The sequence below is a fragment of the Anser anser genome (genome assembly GCF_964211835.1).
Source record: "Anser anser genome assembly, chromosome: 14".
Taxonomy (NCBI): Eukaryota; Metazoa; Chordata; class Aves; order Anseriformes; family Anatidae; genus Anser; species Anser anser.
Window position 1 is genome coordinate 633,273 of NC_139735.1, and position 27,001 is coordinate 660,273.

General features: G+C 48.6%; 2 protein-coding genes across 8 annotated transcripts in view; one reads left to right on the top strand and one right to left on the bottom strand.

Annotated features, from left to right (window-relative positions):
* LARS1 (leucyl-tRNA synthetase 1) overlaps positions 1-4,449 on the top strand; it is a 30,126-nt gene extending 25,677 nt beyond the window's left edge. For all 3 annotated transcript variants that reach the window (XM_083798047.1, XM_083798046.1, XM_083798048.1), the window contains 3 exons: positions 1,000-1,095; positions 1,999-2,131; positions 4,040-4,449. In XM_083798047.1, coding sequence (XP_083654173.1) covers positions 1,000-1,095; positions 1,999-2,131; positions 4,040-4,245 — 435 coding nt within the window. In that variant the 3' untranslated portion in view covers positions 4,246-4,449. The remainder of the gene's footprint in view (positions 1-999; positions 1,096-1,998; positions 2,132-4,039) is intronic.
* A 6,233-nt stretch (positions 4,450-10,682) lies between these two features.
* Positions 10,683-27,001, bottom strand: part of SH3RF2 (SH3 domain containing ring finger 2) — a 42,649-nt gene continuing 26,330 nt past the window's right edge. For 2 of the 5 annotated variants that reach the window (XM_083798600.1, XM_083798597.1), the window contains 6 exons: positions 25,569-25,663; positions 23,366-23,536; positions 21,812-22,044; positions 19,030-19,397; positions 18,001-18,298; positions 10,683-13,967 (listed from right to left, as the gene is read on the bottom strand). In XM_083798600.1, coding sequence (XP_083654726.1) covers positions 18,005-18,298; positions 19,030-19,397; positions 21,812-22,044; positions 23,366-23,536; positions 25,569-25,663 — 1,161 coding nt within the window. In that variant the 3' untranslated portion in view covers positions 10,683-13,967; positions 18,001-18,004. Of the gene's footprint in view, positions 16,719-18,000; positions 18,299-19,029; positions 19,398-21,811; positions 22,045-23,365; positions 23,537-25,568; positions 25,664-27,001 lie in introns of all 5 variants that reach the window. The other 3 variants (XM_083798601.1, XM_083798599.1, XM_083798598.1) reach the window with 2 other exon arrangements.

Below are 27,001 nucleotides of genomic sequence, written 5' to 3' on the forward strand. Positions count from 1 at the left end.
GTTCATAGGCATCACTAGTAAGAATGATCACAGCCTCGTATCTTCAGACTCTTTCAATGGCACATGTTATCTGTAGCAGATTACTTCACCCTCTTCAAGGAGTGGATTCTAGGCAGGGTTTTTAAAACTGTTATGTTGTGAAAGGCCAGTCTCGAAGCATTTATGCCAGTTTCATATGATAACCAAAATACTTGAATGAGGGAACAGCTCAGGCAGGTTTATAAGAAATAGCTTGTTTCAAGAGTTAGAAGTTTCAGAAATACAAACTACTAAACTTCATTTTTTTCACCTGTGCAATATGTAATAAATGTGGGTTCATTGGATTGCTCCTATATCAGAGCAAAGTCAAGAATGAGCAATAACTTTTGTTGTAAAATGTGTAAATTTGCAAAAACAAACAACCAACCCAACCAACCAAACAAAACCACTAAACTGGTGGAAGCAGCAGTTGTGCTGCTAAATGGTGGAACTTTCATGCAGGAGAATGTACAGAAGCATAAGAATTAGACTACCAGATCCTACAAAGTTTAACAGGAGTTGTCATGTTCTGTACCAGGGCATAATAACTCCATATTTCTGGATAAGCTGGGAACTGGCTGTCTGTCTATCAAGTTTGCTACAAAAGACACTGGTTACTATGGGGCTGTCAGGTTTAATGCAAGTTTAATGCGAGTGTGCTGTCACTGCAAATGAGCCATGCTGTTTGTTGACCTACATTAGAAAGAGTTATCTATATAGAATGTGATTTGGGAAGTCATCCCTCTCAGCCCTGCTGAGCTCAAATTTGGAGAATGTGTCAGTGTTTCGCCCCTGTCTCATCCTCCCCCATTCCCTACCCCCATTGTTAAAAAAAGGATGATGAGAAATTGCAGCTTGTTGAACAGAGGACCACCAAGAATGTTAGGGGGGACCTGGAGTGCATGGAGGTCTGGTAACTCCTGTTGCTCCCTCCAGAATGATTAAACTCCTATTTACACGCACACATACCCTTTCTTACAGCTGGATCACATTGAAGTGAAGTTTGCTTCTGAAGCAGAAGATAAAATAAAAGAAGAATGCTGTCCTGGAAAACCGTTTTCTGTATTCAGAACTGAGGTAAAATCAGAAATTTAGGTACTGGAAATCTGAAAACTTAAATTAAAACAATCCCACAAGTATGCCATTTAAAAGTTTGTTCAGATATATAAAGAGGAATTTTTGCCCTTAACCTAACACCTCTTCAAGACAGGAAACACTTCCTGAAGTAATTGTAGCTGTGTGTAGGAGGCAGGGGAAATAGTAAATGTGCCTGTATTTTTATCTTAGCCTCAAGGCTCTTTAGGTCAAATCTTTAAATTGTGCTGACTGGGAGACTTTTAAAAATGAGTGACTTGAGCATCAGCATACTCTTACATTTGTTTCTTTGAGCCAAGCGCCTCGATTACCACTCTCTAGATAACTAGATGAATCTCACTTTACCACTGTTATTTAGAAATTCTGGCAGTGTTATACTTTTTTTTTAAGGTGCTTTAAACTTCCATGTGAAACTTAGCTTGCTGAATCCTAAGGTGTTTTTTAATATTTTCAATGATTATCTGTTAGTTTATAATGGGCTAATAAACCGCATTCAGTTGCATAAAAATAAAGCCTTTTGAAATTATTCGTACAGCACAGTGTAATGGAGTCCTGAAAGAATTAGTGAGTAGTGTGTGATTAGCGAAACTCTATGGCAGTAGTATCATATATGAATATTTCTAGCTGTAATACTTTTCAACAGTAAAAATTTCATTGATTTCCCTAAATATGTCCTAAAAAATTATGCATACTGTGGCTTATATTTTAAAGATTCCTGTGAGTGCTTGCATTCTGCCAGTGGCAGTCAGTGTTTCTAAATGAAGGTTATCCATCCACAATATTTGTTGATAGATTATGTTTATTTGTTTTATTTGCATGTTTCCTCTGAGGCTTTGATCACAAACACAGATTTTGCCTTTACTGTTATTACCAACTCTCTTATAGCCTGGTGTGTCTGTATTTTTGGTGAACCCTCAACCATCAAATGGCCACTTCTCTACAAAAATTGAAATCAGGCAAGGAGATAATAGAGAGACGGTGATCAGGCGCTTAATGAAGATGGACAGAGGAATCAAAGGTAAGATGTGTATAGTAAGAGTCAGTACTATGTAGTAGTAAGAGTCAGTAAGCATCAGAAGAATTTCTTTGAAAGCACTCAGTCCATGGGCAACAGTGAACTACACTGCGAGAGCATCAAGACATGCATTTTATCACCTGTGAAGCCCGACCTTAAGCAGCATTTAAGCTGTCGTAGCACTACGTAGTCCATTCCCTGATGTTAGCTGGTTTCCAGTAGTGGAGACCCAAGCAAGAGCAGCTGGGGAGACAATTTGCTATTGTGTCTGACAGCATCACCCCTGCTCGCTTACCTGAGGTAGTTGTCCTGGTAGAGGTGCAGCGATGGCTCAGATAAAGGTCTCCAGGCAGAACCTGGGTGCGCTGCTTTTGCTGCTAGCGTTTCTGTTCAGTGCTTGTAGAGTTCTGTGGAGTGGCTGGTGTTCTGTGGTTTAGGGATCTGAATTCCACCACAATAACTTCCATAGGGATGGATTTTCTTCTTTTCTGATGAAAATCCTGTGATTGCCATAAGTACTTTGTGTCCTCTTGCTTCTTTGCTTTCTAAATAGTTTTCTGTCCAACAACCTCACACGAGTCTTACACTGCCACGTAGGTTCTTCAGGCGATAGGCACTGACATGACAAGATGATGATGAAAACAGCATCTCATCACTGTCTCATTGTGTGGCACTGAGAAAATCTTAGCCTCCTTTCTTGTTTTTTGGATTGTTGCAGTTGGAATAAAAGCTGCCTCTTAAGAGTGCTGCTATGGTCAGTTTAAATGTTTGTGGTATCTTAACAGTCTAAAGGTCTTCTTTATGCGTAATAATATTTCAGGATGTTCCCCTCACCCGTTTTTGTTGCTTTTAGAAATAAACAGTTTGTTTTTCAGCCTGCTTGTTTACAATTTTAGTATTCCTTGCCTCTCCAACTCCTTGGAAAGATATTTTAGGAAAACACAGAATAACGTGGTAAAATTTCCCGTCAAACATCTTTGAAACAAACATGAAGTTTCTGGCCAGTGTAATGAAAGAAAATAGCTTTCTTAAAGGAACAGCAGCTGTGTTTGTGTTGAAGAATGCAGAAATTAAGGTTCAAACAAATCTGAATCACTGTAGAGCTGGACATTAAAGGAAAGATGGACTTGATCCAAAAGCTTGTGACAGCAGAGACGTCTTTTCTTTCCTTATTTTTTAACAGCTTGTGTTTATATTAATGTTTAGCTAACAAAGACGGCTGCCCATTGATGGTGCGCACAGAGGGAGGAATATACGATGATGTGTAGCAATATGCACTTGGGGAAATGTGCTGTGTGCATAGTAGAAGTGTATGCATGTCCACTACCCTACTGCTGAGTATTTTGAAAAGATGGAAAAAAAGTGACTCTTTATAGCTTTTCATCTTTTCCAGAAGGTGTCACTGTTCTGTTGGTGCACAAGGGATAGGAGGTTGTACTTGGAGGAAGGCTTGACTAAAAGATCTGAGGCTTCACAGTGATTTTTCTGGTCTGCTTAGCAATCTTTTATTGGTGTGAATTTTAAAATGGAATTGTATTTACAAAAATCCTCACCTTCCTCTTTCTCACAATCCCTGAATTCTTTCCTCAGAAAATGAAGACAGTAGCTCTACAGTTACTTGTAGCTGTCACAGAAACAAATAAGGGAAATGTAATGCTCAGAATGTGGTGTTGGGACTTGGGGATAAAACAGACAAATACCGTTTCTGCTAGTAATGTGCTCTGTAACCACTGAATGACATCTTTGTAGTGGATTTAAAACTTAATGTGAGTAGTATCCCTGAGAGAATATATTTCCTTGGGGAAGATATCTTAGGAGTACCAAGTATTCAGTGTTGTTTTGGTTAACTTATTTGATACTATAGCTTGTGCGTAGATCCTGTAACCTAATTAGCGAGTCTTTTTATTGCAGATCTCTCTAAAGTGAAACTGATGAGGTTTGATGATCCCGTACTTGGACCCCGCCGTGTCCCAGTCCTTGGCAAAGAAGAAGTGGAGAAAACGCCTATTCTAGAGCAAGCCATCTTCCATATTGACCTGGATGAGAAACGTGTTCACATTACTGAGAATGGCCTCACAAAGGACATTGGTGACACAATTGTTTATTTAGTTCATTAAACTGGCACATACACGGCTCGATTCCTGACAGTGAGAAAGTTCATAGAGTGACTTTGAAAGCATTTGTAACGAACGAAGATGCTTATTTGTTCTTAAAAAAAGAAAAAAAAACACACCCCAAACAACCTAATTAGGCATGCAAGTTTGTCCCTACTCTTTTAAATGTGGATATAATAAAATTTAATAAAATTATTTTCCTCTGGCCATTTGGCTTTGCTTCCTTTTTAAAAAAAAAAAAAAAAAAAGTAGTTTTCCCAAATGTTAACGTCACAAATCCTCCTTTTCAGCTTTTCAACTGTGGCCTATTTTCAGAATCATTTTTGAGTACCATATGGAGAGAAGTTGGTTGTAAATATCCCATAATAGAGGGGAAAACATTGCTTGTACACTTACGTGTTTTACTTTTCAGTGACCCGAGTGACTGAATGCCGTTACGGTATTTTTACATGGACTTACCGGTTCAGAAGTAACTTGATACTGGGGAACTGTGGGTGCATTGCCCAGACCTGAATATCGCTGCTTATTTGGCTTCCTTGGAGCAAATTTGGCTCCAAGGCTGAGAACAGAAGTTTCTTACAGAAGATATGAACAAGGGGTTTCCAAATAACTTGAATTAGATACTAGATTTGCTCTCTGATCTCCAGGTGAGAAGGCTACTGTTTTGGATAACTGCTAGCAAAAGCGGTACGTGGTAAAACTAAACCCCTTGTACTGCCCTGGGTAGCAAGGTGGGACTTACAAGTGGACAATTCCCAAATACGTGTGTTTTGATCACCACAGCTCTACAAAAAGTTATCAGGTGAAGTGAACTGATCGTTTCCTTGTACAAAAGCACCTTCATCAGTTCCAAGAAGCAGGGAATACAGCAAGAAAAAATTAATGTATCTGGCTGCTGATTTGTCAATAATCCGAGCAGAGAAAAGTTACTTCAGAGGTTTAGAGCAATAACTTTTGCTTTGTTGCTCTTATGATACAGGCTTTCTTGTTTCAGCCACTGCCTAGAGAACAGCCTCACACGCATGTTGCACAGAGCTGGTTGGGAAGCCTGGGGTGTGTGTGTGCAGGTTTTTTTTTTTCTCCCATAACGGGAAAGTTAACCAATGGTGGTGTTCCTTACATTCTCAGTGTTTGAGTGAATCAGACAAACTGATTCTTAATGAGCCAGGTAGAGCTAATAAGCTGTGTTTGTTTTTTTTTTTTTTCTGCAATTGTCTGTTGGCTTCCAGGAGATGTCACTGCTATGCTGGTTCGGGTGCTTTTTTTTCTCTAGTAAAAGCTAGTAACAGGATAAAGAGTTTTTTTGTGCGTGGTGGATTTCCCACGTTATTAAGAAAATTCTGGCCTTTCCTAATATTCTCCCTGGTATGATTCTAGTTTAAAAGAAAAAAAAAATCTGGAGAGAACTTTTTTTTTTTTTAACCTGAGTATGTTTTTTGAAGGATATAATTTCACAGTTACAAGAACAGGCCTCTTTCTTTTATTTCCCAACTTCCAATTTTCTGCTGTCATGCTGTGGGATATTTCCTTTACTTTCATTGTCCTTCAGTTTTCCTCTATTCAGATGAAAGTACAGATACTTTTCTCAGAAACACTACGAGCCATAAATAACATTACGGAAGGAAGTTAACATTCTGGAAAAAGTTCAGTGGGACAACGAGGGACCTTGGCTACGTCCCTTGACGCCAAGACAAACTGGATGAAATCGGAAACTGCGCAGCAATTTCAGAAATGTGAAACTAAGCTCAAAACAGAACGTAGATGTTTTGATGTCTGGATTTTTCCAAAGCAGAGTGAGTACGTGTCTGTGGTAGTGCCCTGCTGCCCGTCTCACGATGTGCAAGAGATGGCAGTTTTGATTCAGGTTGTCTCCTGTGTCCATCCTGCCTGCGGTGAGCTCATAGCGAGACGAATGTGGGCAACCAGGGCAGTGGGGAACTTTTTTCCCACCCATGTGCCTGTTATGCAGGCACTTGATGAATTTGCCTCATTTAAAAAAAAAAAATTAAAAAAAAATTACTGTGTTAAATTTCCCCCGATATTAGTGAAGTGTTTTGCTGACTGACAGGATTCAGATTCGGTATGTGTTAGCAAGGAACGTTTGAAGGAGGAATATATTTTGGCTGCCCCACGGAAGCGCTAAAGCTGCACCTAACTTGTTCGAGGGATTTACCTCTGTCCTCCTGGGCCCGTTCAGCTGAGTGCCGTACCTGAGGACCTTCTGCTGTCCCAGCACCGGAGCGGGCTGCTGCTCGCCCGTGGTCTCGCGTTCCTCTTGCTGAATTGCTGCCGGCCTGTTTGGAACAGTGCAGAACAATCAGCTTCTAATTCTGCCTGGTATTGCCATGAGTTTAAGGGCTGAAAGATGTGCTAATACTCATGTGGTTGTGGAGCAGCACCAGAAGTAACGAAGCGTTTGTCCGGTACCAACATCTCAGCGGGGGCCCCAGCCAGGCAGTGGGGTGTCCGTGGGGCACGGGGAGGGGACGGCACGGCGCTCCCGCGGCGGGGCGGCAGCGGGGCGGCAGCGGGCCCGGTGCCTGGAAGCGCTGCTGCTGCCTGCAGCGCTGCGGTGCCGTCACCGCTCGGTTTGCTCAGGTTCCTCCAGCAAGCAGATGCGTCTGCTTCCACCCCTGGTGAGGTGGTTGCTCCGTGGTGAACGCTGCTGAGATCCTGTTGCTATTTATTCCTTCCTGTTTGACCCCTGGGGATGGGACTTCTTTTTCCTTCTGGCCTCAAAAGAGGAGTAAGGTTAGGAGGCTGATCCTTGGCTAATGTTATAAATAATCTGGTACAGTATAAAAATCTATATAGAAACCATATAGGTGATGAGAAATGAAAGCTCCCTGTTGCATATTTCACTAAAATATCTTGTAGGGCTGCCTCTGACTCAGGAATTCAGTTCAGAGAAGTTTATTAATCCCTGTGGGTTTTGCTGGCAGAAGAGAGAATTATTGACTCTGTGGCACCAGCAAAGTATCCAGGATCTATATTTTGTTTAAAGCAGCACCAGTTATTCTTCAGTGCTGTCTCGCTGTGTTAGAAGGATTGCTTGACCTTTGGTGAATTATTTTCCACTGAAGTGGGGAGCAGCTGAAGCCACCGTGTGAGTTCGAGGTGCACACCAGCTGCTGAGCAGCAGGGCGGCTGCCAGGGAACGGCTACAAGTGAGGTTATTTTAGAATGGTCTTTTTAATAGTTGTGCAGTGCTTCCAAGGGGTCACCGTTAATATTGACTGGTTCTTGAGCTACCCGTGTATAGAGAGGAGCCCGGCGCAGGACAGGCCACGGCGCTCCCTCGGCACGCACCCCTCTGGGCAGTGGTTTCTCTCTTGCTCCTTTGCCAGCTTTGAGGTCCTCCAGCAGGCAAGGTAAACACAGGTTTTTGGTTGCTTTTTTTGGTTGATGGGCCTTTTTGTTCCTGTTTTAGGCTGCGTCAGTTTGATCATGCAATTGTGTTGCAAGGTCTGGTTGCTTAAACTTGAAAGCCCCTCCCTGATCTCCAGGTCCCTGCTCTGCGTGACTTCCAGCAGCTACCTTCAGAGCGTTTTAGCTGGTGCTGGACACAGCTGATGTCCAGGTACAACTCCAGCTGCTACCCAAACCACAGATTAGGCAGAAAGGTTGAGGCTGTATTGTTTCCCCACTTCTGGTATTTTTAAAGAAATCACTTAAACCCTGCAGGGATTTCATAAAAAGGGACTTACAGGTGAGTTTAACAGAACAGGAAACGTTATATTTCTGTAACAGCGTGTTGTTTAAAGTACTGTCATTATTATGCTAAACCAGATTTAAACAATGTGATTCTATACCAAAGGTCCTAGAGCATCAGTTCTGCTGAAGATGTTGTGTTTTGCTAGATGTATTTACTTCTGAATTGCAAACAAAAGGCAATTTAAATGAATTGCGAGACTGTGATAGCAAAACATTATTGAATTTACTTCGGGCAATAACAGTGAGAGAAAACCAACACATCCAAATGGGAGTCAGCACTGTCTGAGCAGGTGCTCTGAGGCTGATGCAGTTTATGCTCAATTCTTTTGTTCCTCCTGGAACAATGTTTCACAGATTTTGAAGTCTCTTCACTACTGTTGGGGCCACAGCTAGAAAAGGGTTTTCTTTCATCCAGCTAGCAGCACCATGTCAGCAGGCAGAGGAGATGACAAATGGAACCCAAAATGTGTCAGGGCTAAATTCAGTGTGGGGCGTAGCATCTGCCATAAATATAGGAAATTTGTTGGAATTCAAGCAAGGTTTTGAAATGCACACGCACATTAGGAAAGAACCCCTTCTCCTGTGGCATAAATCTGTTCCTATAGTATAAAGCTGTTGGGGATCTGGGACCTTCAGCTGAGATTTTTCTTGTCTAGCAGCCTTGAAAATTTTTGGCCATAGAGCTGTGCAGGTTTATTTCCCAGTGCATTTGGGAAAGACAAAGACAGGCTGAGGGAGTTGGGGTTGTTCAGCCTGGAGGAGAGAAGGCTCCAGGGAGACCTTACAGCGGCCTGCCAGTACCTAAAGGGGGCTGCAGGAAAGCTGGGGAGACAGACTGTTCATCAGGGATTGTAGTGATAGGACAAGGGTAACAGCTTTAAACTACGAGAGGGGAGATTTAGATGAGATATACAGGGGAAATTCTTCGCTCAGAGGGTGGTGAGGCACTGAGCAGGCTGCCCAGAGAAGCTGTGGATGCCCCATCCCTGGAGGTGCTCAAGGCCTGGCTGCACGGGGCCCTGGGCAGCCTGGTCCGGTGGGAGGTGTCCCTGCCCGTGTCAGGGGGCTGGAATTAGATGACCTTTAAGTCCCCGTCCAACCCAAACCCTTCTGTGACTCTGTGAGCCCCACTGCTACGGCTGGGACCGCGGTGTTCGGTCGCTCCTTCAGCCTGCGCGGCCGGGCGCCGCTGGGGCAGGGAGCCCAGAGCCTGCCCCTGGGGGCCGGATCCATGCAGCAAGTGGGGGGGCGAGAGGAGCCCCGTCCTGGGGGCGCGCTGCTGCGGCCCTGCATCTGCAGGCGGGATCCGCGTCCTGCAGCCTGGCGCTGAAAGCGGTGACGTTGAAGTGACGCAAATGTGAAAAGTTCATTTGGGACTCAGTCCCGGAGAAGATGGATTCCACCCACCAGCCCCCACGCTGTTCACGCCGGCTTTTGCAGGATCCTACAGCCAAATTCCTTTTTGATCTGAAAATCTGTTCTGTTACCTTGATGCATTTTTAAAGCTGAACTAATGCATTAAATCTCAAGAATTGCCCTGTCTCCTGCACTGAGGCAAAAGCGGTATTTGTTTCATAATAGAACGGCAACTCCAAGCAACTACTCATGTTTTTAAAGTACTTTGTTAGAGTGTGGCTGTATGTGGCTGTGTAGCTGCTGTAGAATTACATAGCCCAGAGCTGATGCCGTAAAATATACATTACTGCGTAATCAGGGTGGCAGGGAACAAAGAGCCCTTTGAAGCTGTGCTGGAGCCTCCATTCAGGCTGAGGCAGTAGAGCGTCCTCAGAGCTCGCTTTCCGCAGTGAAATCTGCGGCTGGCCAGCACCCTCCGGATCTGTGCTCCCCGCCGTGAGTGCAGGCGGCAGGTGAGAGCAGGGCCTGGCCTGAGACGGGCACCGCGCGCGTCAGGGCAGTGCTTGGGCTGGAACCGGACCTGGCCTGTGAATTCATTCTGCTTGGTCTTGATGTGCAGGGTGAGGTGGGAAGCTGGCTCCTGCTCATGGCACTCACACAGAGCCACCTTCCTTCTCTCCTAGGGGCCCTCTCCGAAGCCCAGCCCTCTTGCTGCTTGCTGCTGAGCTGCTGCCGCCCGGGGGGCCCAGCGCAGGACAGGAGCGCTGCGACCCTGCGCTGTCACTGCTGCTGCTTCAGCTGGGGGCGGCCTGCTGAAAAAACTCCCCAGCAAGGGAGCCTGAGTCATGATCCTCTCTATCCATCCACTTCTTCTCCCTCACCACCCACTGTGCAAAATGCCTGCTTTTAAAAATAAAATGTATGAGTATTTTATAGCCGTCTCTCTCAGCTGCTTCTTATCGCATGATGTTAAGCGTGGATATAATGCCCAATAACCCGCTCTTCATGCTAGACAGTCATATTGAAGCGGTTTACTGATCCAGCAGTGGCTTGAAAGTATGAACCTAATTTGTCATCTTGGGCTTGGACAAGTGAGCTGAAAACCATGCAGATTTACTTGCTTTTCCTGGAGAGAACAGCAGTGACCCCGTTCTGCAGCAAAGGGGGCAGTAGCACAGTGCAACAGCAAGAGACGAGACAAAGCAGGGCAGGAGTTCCCCTCCCCTCCCCTCCCTGCACTGTGAGTGCCAGTGCCTCCTGCCACTTGACTTTAACCAAGCACGAGTGGAATAAGGTGACTTGCTTCTCTCTTATCCAGAGGTTTCAAAGCAGTCAAAATTTAAAAAAAAAAAAAAAGTCAAGCATTGCTTAGAGCTTAATGGGATTGTTGTATTTGCTTGTAGGGAGGCAAAGAAGAACGTCGCCAGTGGAGACCGGTGGCTCCCGCTCGGCCTGGCCGTGGTGCCCAGCTGCAGCCGCCGCCACAGGGCACCCGGAGCCCCGCGGGCGAGGTGGCGGCGAGCAAAGCTCCGGCTCCTGCAACAGCGAAGCGTGAGATGAGAGCGGAAATAACCATTCCTGCTTTTCATGCAAAAAGTTTTAATGGTAGCACAACAGCTTCTACAGGATGGAATAATGCACATGTCTGGCTCTGAAAATGTTATCAAGACCCGTATTTTCCACCTGTTGACCTCCACCAGGCTAGCGAGCTAATTTTATAGTGCACGCATGCTGCAACTCGGTTCTGCCGTTTACGCTTCCAGGTACAAGGTGGAGTAATCCACTCGTCTTCAGTTAACTTCTTAATTAATCTACAGGTTACAGACCTAAACTGCGGTATTATAAACTTAGATAAGTAAACTTTTGAGAACTTAAAATATTTTTAAACCATTGTTTTTTAGTTACAGAAATACAAAATAAATATTTTGAAGATTAATACAAACCAGAAAATTATTATCTTTGTTTATTGACTTTTTTCTTCTCCTTAATAGTACGAGTAATTGAAAAAGCCTTTTTAAAAAATGAACTTCACATCATGGAAAAAATATTAAGCATCACTGAATTTGTACAAGTATCTCCAAACAATAAAGTAAATATATGTATTCTATTTTTTTTTCCTACCCATCACCAAATAAGAAATGATTATATAGCTTACTGTTTCTAAACATATGCATGTAAAAATAGTCATTTCTGTTTTCTTATTTATAGTAACATGGCAGTAACATTTCACTGTAATGTTTCCTGGGCTCAATGCAGAAAGTAGGCAACAAAATTCACTGATCTGTTATGCAGGTGACCAAGGTAAATCGCTAAGGATCCATTGATCCTTACTGTCTCTAAAATGTATTTAGCTTGGAAGTTTGGTATTAATAGATCTTTTATCTGCTTTTATTAAGTGTATAGTCTTCATCAGTGCAACCGCTGTTAGGTGTCCTGTGTGCCAGACCAAACGGTGGCTGCTGGTTTCTCCACAACTTTCTGTTTGAAGCAGGTACAGGCGGAGCACTCGGCCTGTGCGAGCTTCTGCCGACGCGTCCTGTAAGTCCCGATCGCTTCACCCGGGGAGTGCTGGGTTCTGGGCGCTGGTTTGCCGAGCGTTTGGAAATGTTACCTTTTAAACGGGGGAAATACTGAGACTTGGGGGGTGGGGGGGAACGGGGACGGGACACATGAGTTAAAGTCTATATAGCTATTATTACATTTAATATATGTAGTGGCACAAATGAACCTCAACTATATGGCAATGAATAAACCTTCTAAAATACTGATAAATGTACATAGGAACTTGCTAATTCCTGGGCTGCTCTGGTGTTTCCAACCTAAATGTTTTGAGGCCAGATTTGTCTCTTTCATTTTCCTGGACCTAGGTACAGAAAAGGGCTGGGGCGAGGGGGCTCTGCCCCGGGCTGTTTGGAGGAAGGAGAGGAAGGAGTCCTGCGGCCCCTCCGTGCCGTGGGGCTGAGAGGGGGCTCGTTGGGGCGGGCTGCTTGTGCTCCTGGGCTTTTCTCTCCAGCTAATTTCTTGGATTTTTCTGAATGTAGATGAGGTGCTTGGTGCTTTAACTGTTTTGGTTTTAGGTTGGTGGCTTATGAAAACCTGAACAAGATCAAGTCAGGAAATGAAACACGTGGAAATAAGTGTTCATTAGAGCACCTGGTGACTGAGAATATATCATGGATTGGATGTCTCAATGAGCTACAGCCTTATAGTTTGCTTGTTTGATGGTTTTCTAATATTTTAGAAAATGGCCCATTACTAAAGGGAGAGCAGGGCGGTTGTGAGAGTGAAAGAAGTAAATACCTGGTGTTGCACTACGTGGTCTTTTACTAACTTATCGGTATTGCGATACCTTTTTTAAAGTCCCATGTTCTTGGAATCATGTGATCATCTACGAAAGAAAAAAACCCCTTGACTTCCATTTATAAAAGAGGAAGAAACTCTTGAGAATGACTGTCAAAGGCTCAGCAACTGGAAGACATAGAAATCACAGCAGGGTTTCATAAGTATTGAGCTACCAGTGGCACTTGTGTTTGTCAGACCAACGTGATCCCAGCTAGCAAAGCCTTGAGCCTATCCTTGCCCTCTTGAAGTCAGTGCTGTTTCCAGTAGCACCTTTCTGGCATTTTTCAGCACGTGACAAGATGTGGTCATAAATGCATTGTGTTGCTTTGGACGCAGCATCCTCTTACGTGACTTCTGTCCTCTGACCAAGGAATAACGAGATCCTCTTCATCACAGAGCAGGCGCTGGTCCCCAGGGACATTTTATAGACCCCAGTCTGGCTACAGTTCTCAAGCTCCTAGGAGAGCAGCCTGCCGGTTTCCCTCTGAGATGGCCGTGCAGAATTCCCTCCTGACATTATCGCTTTTATTTTCCCCAGGGCAGCCGTGGGAGGGAGCACTGTGGGTGCAGCTCCAGGAGGCCGGGGGGCTCCCCTCACCCCCGTGCCTGAGACGAGTTGTCCACCGCATGAAGTGTGGGGAGGGAATTAGTTAACGCTATGTTTTGTTACCTCTGCTGCCTTTGTTCGTAATTCATCAGGAAACATGACTGCAGTTCAAGCTCAGGGGGGTAGGTTACTTATTGAAGTGCTCCTAGGTTTCTGCCAGGCTAGGCAGGCAATTAAAGCAGAGCTGATGAATGGTCTGATTCAGCTCCAATTCATTAACTAATCATAAGAAATGAGCAGATAGAAAATAAGCCCAACTCAGGAACTTGAGAGAGGTTCATTAAGGGTCCCTCTGTCCCCGTGTGCTACCCTGTGTGCTTTTCCAGAGCTCTTTCCCTGCGCTCCCTGACAAACGCGATGCTGCAGATGGTCGGAGCCCCCAGCAACCGAGTGCCTTCGCATTGAGCCGGGGAGGCAGAGAACAATGTATTTTCATTACGGAAATACATTATGCTGCAGTGCGGTTGCAATTGTATTTTGCCTTTCCTAACGTTGTTTCCTTTGCGCTCTGGACTTCATAAGCTGGGTCACGGTGAGGCAGGGCTGAGCCTGGGCAGTTCAGTGAGCGGGGCCGGGGCTGCACCGCTGCAGGGAGCAGCCCGGGGGGGGGCCCGGTCCTTCCCGGCCTGCTGGAGGAGATGCAGCAGCAGGGTCACGGTGCTGGTGTCTAACCTCTCTTCACTGGGGAAATTGGGCTGAAGAGAGTCTGGAAGAGGGGAAGAGAGGAGGGAAGATAAATATATACATATGAAAATGAACATACACCCTTAAAGAGCTCGCCCGCCTCCATGCAGAGCTACCACCCTCCTGCCAACATGTGATGCTCCTTTTATACTGCTAACGATAAAAAAAAAAAAAAGTAAAATAATGAGAGGAGCCAGAGGACGGACAGGGGTTTGGAGCAGAGCTTCATGAGAGATGGAGTGCCCTTCTGGTCCCCGGCCCAGAGCTGAACCAAGAAATGCTGTTTGTCTGTGCTCCAAGCTCTCCCTGTGTGGTTGTTCTGCTCACAGAATAAAGGTGATTAGAGTAATTGTTCCAGAAGAGACATTTCTGGTCTGGTGCACTTAGAGAATTGCTCCTGGCAGACCCCGTGGATGTTTTCCCTGGTGTGATCAGCCTTCCTGTGTCGATGAGGACTGCTTGTGGGGCACTGCCTTGCTTAGCGCTTGTGACACAGCTGCAGGTTATCTCCCTCTGGGGGTTCCCTTTTAGCCTGGATTTTTGCAAGAAAGCTCTTGAACCCTCGCTCCTTTTGCCTGCAGTGTTCCGTAGTGAAATAATCCAGTCCAGATGCTATGCTCCACCATTCTGCACTGGGCTGCAGGATTAAACCAGTGGGCAGGTACGTGTGTCGCTGGGAGTGCTGGGTGATGTCAGTAAGATGCTTATTGGAGCTGTTGCTTTAAAATGTGTCCTGTTTTCAGTTCTTTCTTCCTGCACATTTTGGATACATTTAGGGAACTTATCACCATAGCACCAAAGCACTGAAATATCCTGTGCAAGAAACTGAGATCTGTCCCAAAATAGATTCCTGCTTTTTTTACCAAAGCACCAATTTCATTGTCAGTGCTTCCTTTCCCTCTTGGTGCCTGTGACTCTGTGCGTGTGTGCACGCATGTGCACAAGTGCCAGAGCTTTTTCTCTCCCCATCAGCCCAACGCTGTCACGTGTTGCCATAACGCAGTGGGTCAGCTCTGGGAGAGGTCTGTGGTGCTTTTTGGTGTTTTTGTGTTAAGTCTTCAGTGCCGTGAAATGGGCTGAGCAGTTTTGCAAGCTTCCCTGTGTGCATGGGTCTGTGAAACCTTATTGCTGTTTATCTTGGTGGAAAAGGGTGGCTTTGTTCCATGAAAGGCAATGTTCTGAGCTGACAACGTTATGAGCAGCATCCAGCTGTTGTGAGCTCGGATGTTCAGACTTTATGGCTTATTAAGTCTTAAGGCATGCTGAGCACCTTTGGATTTTCCTGATGCTCACAGTGTCTGCTGAGGCTTGGCTTAGTGCACCTGACAAATCGGGCCAACGGTGGTGCTGTATTTCCTCCCCTCTGGGCTTTGGTGGCAGGTATGAGGCATGAGGAAGGGGCCCACAGGCAGCTCCGCAGGTTGCTCTCTCTGTTTCTCATTTTGCAGCCCCAAACAACTTCAGATTCTTCCCTGTTGCCCGCCTCTTGTGGGAACCCGCCCCAGTAGCAGATTAAATTTACAAGGTGACCAGCATACATCTCTGCCTGAAGCCCCAGGGAGTTGCTGTATGCTGTTTTCTCTTTGTCGCTCGTGTTCAAACCCCTCTCTGCATGCAGCTTGTGCTGAGCTCCCGAGCGTCTGCAGTCACTGATGCGCTCCCTGCTCTCGAGGAAGGCTCCTTTTGAGGTCCTGATGAAACTGGCACTGGGGTCTTGCAGGGCAGAGCTAATTGCTGGCAACAGGCGAAGATCTCAGATCAGAGCTGCTGCAGGCTCCCCAGGCCACTGTCTTGCTGCTGGCTCTTGAGGGACCCCGTGCTCTGCTGGTACTGGTGGGCTCGAGGCTGCCTCTTGCTGTCGGGTGTAAAAGCCCACCCAGGAGGGGCAGCAGGCACAGCGAATCGGCCGGGTCCCTCCCGGCACAGGCAGCTCGCAGCAGGCGCCTCTGCTCGGCAAGCAGCGCAGCCGGGGCCGTCGCGTTAGGCTGGGCGCCGCTGTGCTAGCGGGAGGCGAGGATGCTCCTTCTGGGGGGCAGTAAAATGCAGACATTCCCCTTGCTTCCCTACGCGTGCTGTCCCTTCTCAGCACCGAGCTGTGCTTCACATTTCCTGCTGCTCCCTCTTTGGCAGCATTTCTATCTGCATAATTAACTCTCATGTGTAGCTCCAACCACCCATGCCACTGTCTTGAATGAGTCTCAGGGGAGGTCAGCTGTTGAAATGCATTGGATGCTTCGTCAGCAGGTTACAGGTGAGGTCACACCAAGCCAGCCGTCCTTTCATTAGCATGCGCTAAGTGATGGTCGGAGCCAGGCGTGAGCCGGCAGCCCCTCCTTCCCCTCCACACTAACACTTTAAATTACTAACTGGGATGATCCTGGACATACTTAATGCAATTCTGTTTATTTCTGACTGTGGCTGGGAGAGGTGCAGTTGTTCTTGGTTATAGAGACATCGTATGAGGTTTTCTGGTTTAGTTCTAAAGGGTTGAGAGGAATCTTCGGCGAAGAGCTGCCATTTTCTCTGGGCTGTTCAGTTCTCACTGAAATGGCATCGCTAAGGGCTGTCTTCACCCTCTTATTTGCCACTTGCACCACCTTTTATACCTGGGAAAAGTGCACTTTTTCAGTTTGTCAGGATTTTTCTGCAGGACCTTAAATAGTGACAGACAGCAGCAGGCAAAGAACTTATCAGTGCCACTGGTTAGTTCCGCGCCATTGAAAATCCCTCTTTTGGGGAGAAGCCAGCTTCCTGCTACACAAACAGAAAAAGCCTGAAAGAGAAAAAACAGGGTCTGTGGGCTAGTAGAGGTTTTTATCCATTCCTTTCCTTAATTCCAGAAGAAAACCTCCTTCTCCAATGCACAGCCTCAGAGAGTTTCTATCCACCAGCAGAGCTAATTCTGTAGGTTCTGTATGCGATTAACCAAGGATGTGATTTCACAGCAGTTTTGGAAGAAGCACAGCTACCGCTGTTAGGAGCTGCTAGGAGATCTAATGTTTGTTTGTTGTGGCTCAGGTGGGAATTGGTGGTCTCTAAACCAGCAATAAAAGCGAGGTATGAGAACCAAAACCTGCTGTGCAGCAGCCTGCCGGGTGCTGCCGGCTTGCCCGTGCGTTCCCGGGAGGGTGGCTGCAGGGGTCGGCTGGGGCTGGGGCTGCCACGGCGGGGGGGGTGCTCTGTGCTGTGGGAGCGCTGAGTCCTGCTCTCTGCTCCTTGGACGATGTTTCATGCGTCTTCATGTAGGCTTAAACCCATGAATCCCATTTAGGGTGTTTACAAAAACAATATCCAAATGGGTGGGTGGTGAAATTGGAGTAAGCTCGTGGCCAGCTAGGAAGTGGCTGTCAGGTAGCTAGAGGACACCAAGGGACGAGAAGCAAGATACAATACCCTCGTCTGCACAGTCTAAGTGGATGTTGTGAGGACGTGTCCCTTTCTGTTGTCCCTTTCCTCAGCAAATCACCTTTTAAACTATTTTCTGAGTTACAGCTCCTGGACTAAAACCAGAGAGAAAAGCAAGCAACCAACCTAACAAAAAATCCAAGTGAAACCCCCTCAAAAGGGAACGCGAACATCCAACTAGAAGCTGACTGATTTTGATTTATGGTTTCTTTATCCTGTAGAAGTAGGAAGGTAATGAACCACTGTTTTGATCTCTGTGGGTTTTCCTGTGGCAGTGAGGAGATCAAAACAAGTTTAACCGTTTCTGATACCTGTGTGCTTTCTTCCCTCTCCCGCTCCTTCCCCGATTCTCCTACAGGCAGCCCTATGCGATGCCGAGGAGCGTTGGCTTTGTGTTGCCCTAAGCCCAGCTCCCCGCTGCTCCGTGCAGTTCCCGGGCCCGTGGGGGTCCCGCAGCCCGGTCTGGGGCCGTGATGCCCGGCCGGCTGGGGCAGGGACGGCCGCTGCCCCGTCCTGCTCCCCTGGGGCTCCCGAGCCCTCGGCTGGGCCCGGGTGCTGGCAGCGTGGCCCATGGGGAAAATCCCCCCTGCCAAGCAGGGGTGGCAGCGGGTGGGGCGGGGAGGCACGTCGCGGGGGGACTGTGAGCTTACCCTGTCAGTTCGCAGAGACGCTGCTGTAGCTCTTCCTGATGGGGAAGGTCAGCTGGCCCGAGAGGTCCAGCGATGCCGCCTTCGGGTGCAGCGCCCGGCGCGGGTGCAGGGGGCTGGCGCCGAGCCGGGGCGAGGGCAGCGCTGGCAGCTCGGGGCCCGGCGGGCTCCCCTCGGGCAGCGGGGGCTCCACCACGGGTGCCGGCTCTGTCCTGCTGCGGAGCAGGCGTGGGGAGGGCTGCAGGCTGTGCCGCTTGGGCGGCGGGGGGCTGTGGTTCTGGAACCTCACCGTCTTCACCTGCTGCAATGAGAACGGAGCACGTCACCAGGGGGAAGCGGGCGGCCTGCCGGGGATGCTGCGGGGAGCGCACGGTGCTGTGGGGAAGAGCGCGGTGCCCCGCCACGCCGTGCCCTCCCTGCTTCCCCCAGAGCTCCCAGGGCTGCCCCCCTCGGGGCCTGTGCAGTGACTTGCCCTTTGGGTGCCATGGGAGGGGAGAGCTGTCAGCAGGGCAATGACAGGGTGTCTGCCTTTTTACCCAGGCAACGTCACTCTGGCTGCCAACAGGGAGAGAAATCTCCATTCCATGCGGCTCAGCCAGTGGTGCAAGGGAGATGTGGGGGCATGCCGGAGTGCTGCACCGCCCGGCCCAGCAGAAGGTCTGACATCCAGATCTGGCACCTGCTCATTTGAAACCAGACTCACGGCGACCTCCGTGGGATTCATGCCTCATTTAAGACCTCGAAGTCTCAAAATTTGAGCATGACCAATGTTCATTCATTCACTCCGAAAGAGACCCTGCAGCACCTTGCCATTCCGAAAGGCTTAATTTCAACAGCAGAGTCAGCAGCACCAATATCTGATCGCTTAATGCAGGTATGGATCCTGCTGATTTCTAACAGGAAAAAACCTGGTGAGAACGGAGAGAAGCCCTTATGGGATTGGGGCCACGGCCAGCGCTGGGCTGACACCAACCGTGGGTCCCTAGAGGACTGTGAGGACCAGCCGAGGGCAGCAGGTCCCCCCCGCCGTACCTTTTCGGTGCTGTTCCGGGAGGTGTCTGGTTTCACCAGGATGGACGGTGGAGCTGACGCAGGCGGCTTTGGGGCTGGCTCACTCTTTGCTGGAGGGTCTTTGGCATCCAGGATCACTGAGCTACAGACAGAAGGCGTTCTGCTTTCCCCTCCTCTGACCACAAGCACTGGTGAAGCATCGTGGGAGAAGTTTGGCCTCATTCCTGCCTCTGCCACGCCAGCTGCAGGAGGGATGCTGTGCGGCTGAGCGCTGATGTGCTGATAGAGCTGAAACTGCTGAGGTCGCACCGTGGCCATGGGAGGACGCCGCAGGGAGCCGGCAGCCTGCGTGGGGCCCCCTGGCTGCCCCGGCCTCTGCAGGGACCCATCTGGGGAGCAAGAGCCATGCGAGGAGGTGAGTTAACAGGAATGCCGTGGGTCCCAAAAGGAAGACAATAGAGGCAAAGCAGAGAGCAGAAGTGAGCAGCGGTTATGCATCAGCAGCCCTGTTCGCAGGCTGGTCCTCGCCTCCCCAAGCCCTGTGCAGGGCAGAGACCCTCATCGAGAAGTACCTGCGGTGGGGAGGCAGCACATCCCCAGGGGTCTGGGCACCTTCTGCTCTCTGCCCCTCATGGTTTTATTTATTTATTTATTTATTTTTCTGAACAAGCAAGAACTGTAAGCACAAGCTCTTGCGCCTGAGCCATCCCCACAGTGCTCGTGGTTTGGTGCTATTTGTTGTTCCCACTTTGGCTGCTCCATCTGATAGCTGCTTTCCAGGCTACAGTGCTGGAAGTTGCACACTTTATTTCTTCTGCAGCGTCTTGCTGTTTGTAAGATTGATTTTTTAAACAGAGCCACCACAGGGGAAGGAGTCCTTTGCAGTAAAATAACTTTTAAGATAAATCCAATTTTGAGTCTAAAACCACTGACAATAGTTTTTGCAAATGAGCCTCACCCCTGCCAGTGACACTGCCTATCTCCAGCCAGCAGCTCCGCCTGAAAGTATCAGAGAGTATGCCAGAGTTGCTCAAATATACTTGGAAATATATTCCAGAGCAGCATGTATGGTCTGAAGATAAACCCTACCAGTCTCACTGGAAAGCATTTAACCAACTGAGCTCTGAATAAACCTTCACAAAGAGTTTTTCTCTGCCAACTCAAAAAAAAAAAAAAATTAAAAAAAGGAATCACCAAAATGACCACAGCTGGGGAAAGCCCGCAGTGTGGGACATGGGGCACTGCCAGCTGGCAGGAGCATTTGCTCAGGCATCCCCTGCAGCCTCGGGCACGTGGGACTGGGCATGTGAGCAGGCTGACGGTGTGTGCGTGCGGCCCTGCCCTGCCGGCCACAGCAGGGCGGTCGGTCGGTGCGCCACGTGTGCCGCGGTGTGCCGGTGGCTGCAGAGCTGCGGCGGCTGGCAACGTAGCTGACCACAGAGTCGGCGTGGTTAGCGCCGTGCCAAGGACGTTCCTTCAGGAAATGGCTCCTGCAGGCACGCAGCAAGGAGCCGTGAACGCCCCTGCTCCTGCGAGTGCCACCACGTGCCCCGGTACGCGGGGCGCAGCGTCTCTGCCTGGGGCTGGCTCAGCCCGGGGCACTCGATGGGCACGGGCTGGCTACGGGGCTGCTTCCACGGGAGCTCGCTTTGGGTCTTGGCGTGGGAGAGGAAAATAGAGCTGATATGGAGAATTTTGCTCCTCGAGTTCTGTGCTGTTGAAGCTTTTGACTTCACAATTTCACTGGATGACCCCTGCTTCTTTTTTTTTGGTGAAGTATCCTTTCTCACTTTCAGCCTATTCATGATTTTATGCACCTTGGATATTTCCAGGCTGAAAAAATTTGCTCCAGAAATAGAAGTTATTCCATTCTCTTGATCATTCTTCTGTATACTTATTTCTAATTTTACTGTATTCTTATTGAGTTAAGAGAAATATGAGGTATTCGGGATATGAGTTCACTAGAACTCCTACAATGGCACAGCTGAGTTTTACTCTTTTGTTCTGAGCTCCTTTCTTAATAATTCCTGCTTCAAATAATATTTCAAATTAACCTTTTTTAATTGCTTCTGAGCATGGAGTTGGAGTTCTCAGAGTCATCTGTGACAACTCCAAAATCCCTCTCTAGAGGGATGCAAGTAATTTAGGGCCCAGTGCTGTGTGTGCATAATTAGGGCTTATTCTTCTCCACATCCGTGTATGGATGTTTCAGCTACCGTTCTAGCTCCCTGTGTTGCTTGGTGTTGTGAAATTATCTTGTGGATCTTTGCAGCCAGCCTCAGACACGACTGCGCTGAAAACCCCAACACCAGCAGCAAACTTCACATCCCTGTCCTCGTGCCTGATTCCAGCCGCGCTCCGTGCGGGCGCCTTGGCACCGCTCACCGGCTGTCCCCGGGGGCCCGCGAGCGAGCGCCTCTGCGCAGTGCTGTCGGAAGCTTTTTGGCTGTTCGCTGTGCTCAGCAACCACCTGTTCAGGCTCTCCAGCTCCTTCAGGGGACTCAGGCTTGTTGACCAGACTGCCCTGATTTCCACCCCCAGATGTGTAAGGTTTTCCTGCCTATCCACTGATTCTTTTGATTCCCATCGCTTTGCCCAGTTCAGGAGCTGGATTTGCTGGTTTCCATTTTCCAAGACCACTGCTTCAGCCCACTTAGGGACTGATCGTATTGCCTCAGTACAGTTCACGTTTAGCTTGCTGGCTTTTGTTTCACTTACTTTGATCGCCAGCACTTTGCTCGGCACCCCGCAATGCTCAGGACCCCTCCCAGCCCCCCGGCGGCACCCCCGGCCCCGCACTTACTCTTCCTGGTGCTGCCGCGGCCGCGCCGCAGCGACGCCTGCCCCGTGCCCCCCAGCGCGGCCACGCTCCTGCCGGGCGAGGGCACGGGCACGGGCAGCGCAGCCACCTTCAGCGGCCGGCTCTGCCGCTGGCCGCTCTCCGAGATGCTCCCCTGGGAAGAGAGCGAGGCGGTCGACAGCGTCCACGAGGCATACAGGGAAGGCAGCTTCGAGTCGGAGAGGCTGGGTTTCCTGCTGGCAACGGAGAAGGTTGTGAGCTGGCGTTCAGAGGCTTTTCATAAGGAAAGCAGCAGTTTGCCCCAGATGTGAACTCGGTGGGTTTAAATACTCCTGCACTGCTCCTGTGCCAGGGTTTTGGTGGAAAACACTACAGATGGCACAGGTGGTTCAGGAGGATAGAATACAGCGCCCAAATCAGTGTTTGTGGTTGAAGCACTTTGTGAGGCTCGTTGGGGTGGCTGAGCTGTGCTCTCCACTACTTGTTCTGCTCCGTTTATCAGTGAGGTGGGGCCGTGGTGTTATCGGTGCGGGTGCACGGAGGAAGGAGGGGATCTGTTTTTTCCACATCACAAGAAAATGGGGGAGAGGGAATGCTGGCTCTGGGCTGGGGGCAAGCAAGGCACTGGGTGCTGCTTTTCCAAATAACAACGTGGTAATCTGCAAAGAGGCTTCTTGGCTCATCCCCATGCTTTCTGTTTCAGACACAGCACTGCATTTCTAAGCTCTTTGTCATGCCTTTGCCTAACCTGAGCAAATATCAGGGGAACTGAGGGCACAGGCAATTTTTTTTTCCTCACCTAAATTGTATATATTAATTATTGCTTTTTCTAATGCATGTTTGTTTAATTAGATCAGTGGCTTCTAGCATTTAAATTCCTGCTCTAAAGACAGTATTTTGACTCTAAGAGAGCCTTCAGCTCATAGTTTCCCTTCTGGCAGAAAAAAGAAGAGTGGTGTCATCCAAAATGAACAAAGGCGAGTCTGAGACCAGACCGGCTGCTGCTCAGCCTGGCTCCCAGACTAACTCATCAACACGCACTGTGTGGTGGCACCTGCAGGTCTCTGCCCAAGCTCCTGGCCTGAATTAAACAGCCGTGTGAGAAGATAGAGATGTCCCTGCCAATATCCCAGATTTAAAACCAGCAGACGAAGGCTGACCACGCCGTTGGTGTGTCTGGGCTGTGTGCCACCCCAGGGGCAGTGCTGCTGAACCCATCAGCTGCCTGACTTCTCCCTGCACCAGCCCCTGGGTGCTGGGGGGAGATGTGATTCCCACGTAGCGCACGCAGCCGGGCAGGTGTGCAGAGAAATAAAGAGCAGTGGGAGGTGTCCCTGCCCATGGCTGGGGGTTGGAATTAGATTATATCTAAGGTCCCTTCCAACCCAAACCGTCCTATGATTCTGTCATCACAACCCCACGAGGAGTCACTGGCTGTTATTAGTGCTGCAGGAATCCCACGCGGTGATTCCACCGGGGGGACGAGAAGACACAGCATCCTACATGTGACCCGCCCCTCTCTCCACATGTTTCTGTTACATATAAGAAAAATCGGACCTGAAAAGAGGAGCGACGTAGTTGCTTGGGAAGATCCCCACTCTTCCCGTGACCAGCGACATGCCCCGCAGCCAGCCGTCGTGGTATTTCCCAAAGATGCGGACCCCTTCTCCTTTCTGCAGCTCCAGCTCGTCCGGCCCGTGAGCCATGTAGGAGTGGAGAGCCACGCACCTGGGGAGACAAAGGGGGAGGTGAAGGGGAGGGAAGGCAGCCTGCAGAGAAGCCACTGCCTCCGTGCGAAGCGGCTGGATCATGTCCCAGAGCGCCTGGTTTTAGCTGTGCTGAGGAGGTGATGCTGCTGGGTTTGGGTGAGAGGCTGTTTGCCTGAAGCCTCCTCCACCAGCACTTCCGTCAAGTCTTTGGGTGTTGCTGTTACTGTGGAGAGAACTTGCAGGAAAGAAACAGCCTGTAACTTTAGGCCGAAGGGGATATGAATAAAAGAAAAGCCAGCAGGAATGAAGAACAAAGCAGATCTCATCAGCGGTTGCTGTCCCAGAAGTGCCAGCCGAGCCAGCCAAGGGCGACAAGCAAGCATCAGGGAGGAGAAGGCTGCTGTTCTCCTCCTCACCCAGGAGGTGCTCCTTTGGAATAACTGATTAAGGACCAACGTGGACCTGTCCTAAGGCAAGGCACTATGAAAGAGGGCAGCATGGTGCCCTGTCCAGGTGATAGCATCAGGAATGCGTTCTGCCTTTGAAGCACTGGTGAGCAAGAGGCCTTGCGACTGCTTGCCCTGAGCATCATCTGGAGGTGCGGGAGGGAGCCCGGCAGCACAGGGCGACAGACGCAGCGCGAGTGCTTGAACCCCGTCCTCCTCGCTCCCCTTGTCCTCCCGCGACCACAGCCGTGCAGAAACACACGCTGGGACCTCAGTCATTGATGCTGGGGGGCTTTGAAGAGTGAAGCAGACGAATGAGGAGGGAGATGGCTCTGCTCCGGACTAGTGAGGAAACTGGTCTAGAAATTCATTTGAAATTTCATTTTTCCTTGGAGAGGGGGATGTGATCTGCTCCCAGCTATTACGGACTGTGCAGCAATTAGCAGTTATTATTAAAAAAAATAAAATGAAAACAGCAGACTGTCAAAGACTATCCCATAACTTTTAAAATGGTTTGTTCTCTCTCCCTGTTGTTCAGAAAAATCAGCTGACAGTTGGTCTAAAAAAGTCTGTCTATAAAATAACTTCTGCTGCTGCTACTTGCACAGACCAGACAAAGTTCAGCGTAAGGGTGTTCTGATTCTGCAGTGGCTTATTTTATACAGGATTTATCTTCAGGGGCAGGACAGGCACAGACTGGTTTCATATTGTAGGGCTGAAAAAGGAGCTGAGCCAAACAGGCAGCTGATAAAACACTAAAATACAATCCTCATTCTGAAAATTATTTTAAGGCTTCAGGAGCATTCTTATAGTTAGGAATCACTGTGTTTGTGTGCAGCAGTCTTGGATGACCTACGCTAATGCAAGAAAATAGCAAATATCATGAATGTAGAAAAGATTTCTAGATATTGCTCACGTGTACTACTGTATCCAAGGGTCTGGCTCAATACTGGGAAGGTGCTAATTACCGTGTAGACAGCTCGTTGCTATTTGGTTGTTGTTGTGTAGCTTACCACAGTGCCAGGCTGCTGAATCTTATTCAGAGGAAAACAAATCATCACAATATATTTACCAACTAATTTTAACTCTGGGAAACTTTTAAAAGATTTGATCATTCAAAACATCAGTGATCTTCACTGTCTTAGAGTAAATAATTATGCTCACTTAAGGTGTGATTAGTTTCTTTATATTTAAAAATTTTAAATGTACCATTGATAAGTGGGTGAAACTATATGTCTATAAATACAGAAGTGAGGTAGTAAGGTGCAAAGATAGTTCACCTGTGGAGAATATAATAATTCAAAAAGATGAGCACAGTAATTTGAAATCGGTCTCAAATATTTCCATCAATGTATCTATATTCTTCCATATCCCCTGATTTCCCTAAAATTAACCTTCAGCTGCCACAGTAGGTCTCTGCGACCTCCTGTTCAGAACTGCCACGGACACTCATGCATGGATCGGCGCTCGGACCCGGACACGCGGCACCCGCGCTCTGCTCCGCCTGCACCTCCTGACACCCGACAGCCCCTGGCAGGGCTGGCTCAGCTCAGGCGAAGGTACAGAACATGGCACGACACCCCCGGTGTTTGTCTCCTTACGTACATGTTGGCTGACAGGTGGTGCTGCAGGTGGGGAAGAGTGACAATGGCTGCTGAGTGCCCCAGCGATCCTGAAGCGGGGTAGTAAGATGCACTGACCTACAGGGAGAAAGAAAACAATATGTTAGTCTGAGTACAGGCTTATCTTAGCCACTGGGAGAGCGACTGAAAGCATTTGACAGGCGCCACCCATGCTTCCAAAAAAGAAGAAAAAAAGACACAATCTTAAAGAGAGGATTTCTGTTGGCCTGTGGCTCTGAGGAGTACCACGTAATGGTAGATCTAGAGGAGACAACTGATTCAAGTGTAACCCCGCCTAGCAGCAATTACTTGCTTCTCTTGATATCTCCAGCAGATTGCAGGGAATGCAATGAGTATCTCCGTTTATTACGTAGGAGACAATTGCCTGGCTCCATGCCCCGGTCTACAAGACAAGTAATGCTGGCTGTTGGTGTCAGTCTCGGCAGTGGAGCTGCAGGTGCACAAGAAGAGGGTTGATGTGCACCATCCATCTGCCATGCAGCCACAGACCTGCTGCTGGAGGGGTCTTCTGGCTCAGCTGGTCCCTTCCCTGCCCGATTTAACACTGACACACTTTCCGGGGCACGGCTCGGTGGGGCTGGTGGAGCTTCTCCCATTCTGTAAGTAAGGAACTCAGCTTTCCCACTCACTGTGAGGTTGTCCACCTGTGTCCGATGCACTTGCACCCCCTATGTGCATTGCTAAAATGAGGATGAGTTCCCTGAAGCAAATAAAGAAAAAAGGCGCTGAGCAGACAAATATCATGTCTATGTATTTCCAACAGGAATAAATGGGATGTGTCTAGATTTGCAGTTGCAGCTCTTGGTGCAGGTTCATCTTTGATTCAGGAAGAAAAAGGAGCTTGGAAAAAAAACATTTCTGACCCAGACTTTGCTAACCAGGAGGAGACTGTCACGTCTGCCAGGTGAGACTGTATAATCCTTGTTCTTTTACTTGTTAGTTATTTACCTCCAGCTGGGAGCACTGGCATTATCTAAAACCTCAAAAAATACAGCCTTTGCCCCAGTGATCCTTTAATAATTGTTATTAAAGCTGTTTACCATGTCTGTGGCTGAGGAGCTCCACAAGCATTTGCACGTGCATAGTGCAGGCCCCTTGGGCAGAGGAGGGGAAGCAGCAAGGAGAGCCCCGCGCAGACGGGCGCTTGGCCCCTTCGCCACCGCCCTGCACCCGGGCAGAGCTACCAGGGCCCCAGCGCCCGGCTTGTCCTCCCCTCGCAGAACTCTTCTGTGCTTAAAGGAAGAACCTCAGCCCCCTTCTGCTGTCGGAGTTCTGGGTTTAAAACTCGCTCGGATAACAGCACTGAAGTCCTGCTGCATAACTGCTGCAGGCTTTAGATGTTGAGGACAGACGGACAGATACTGGTTTCCTTTTTCTTTCTACTGTTCTGAAAGA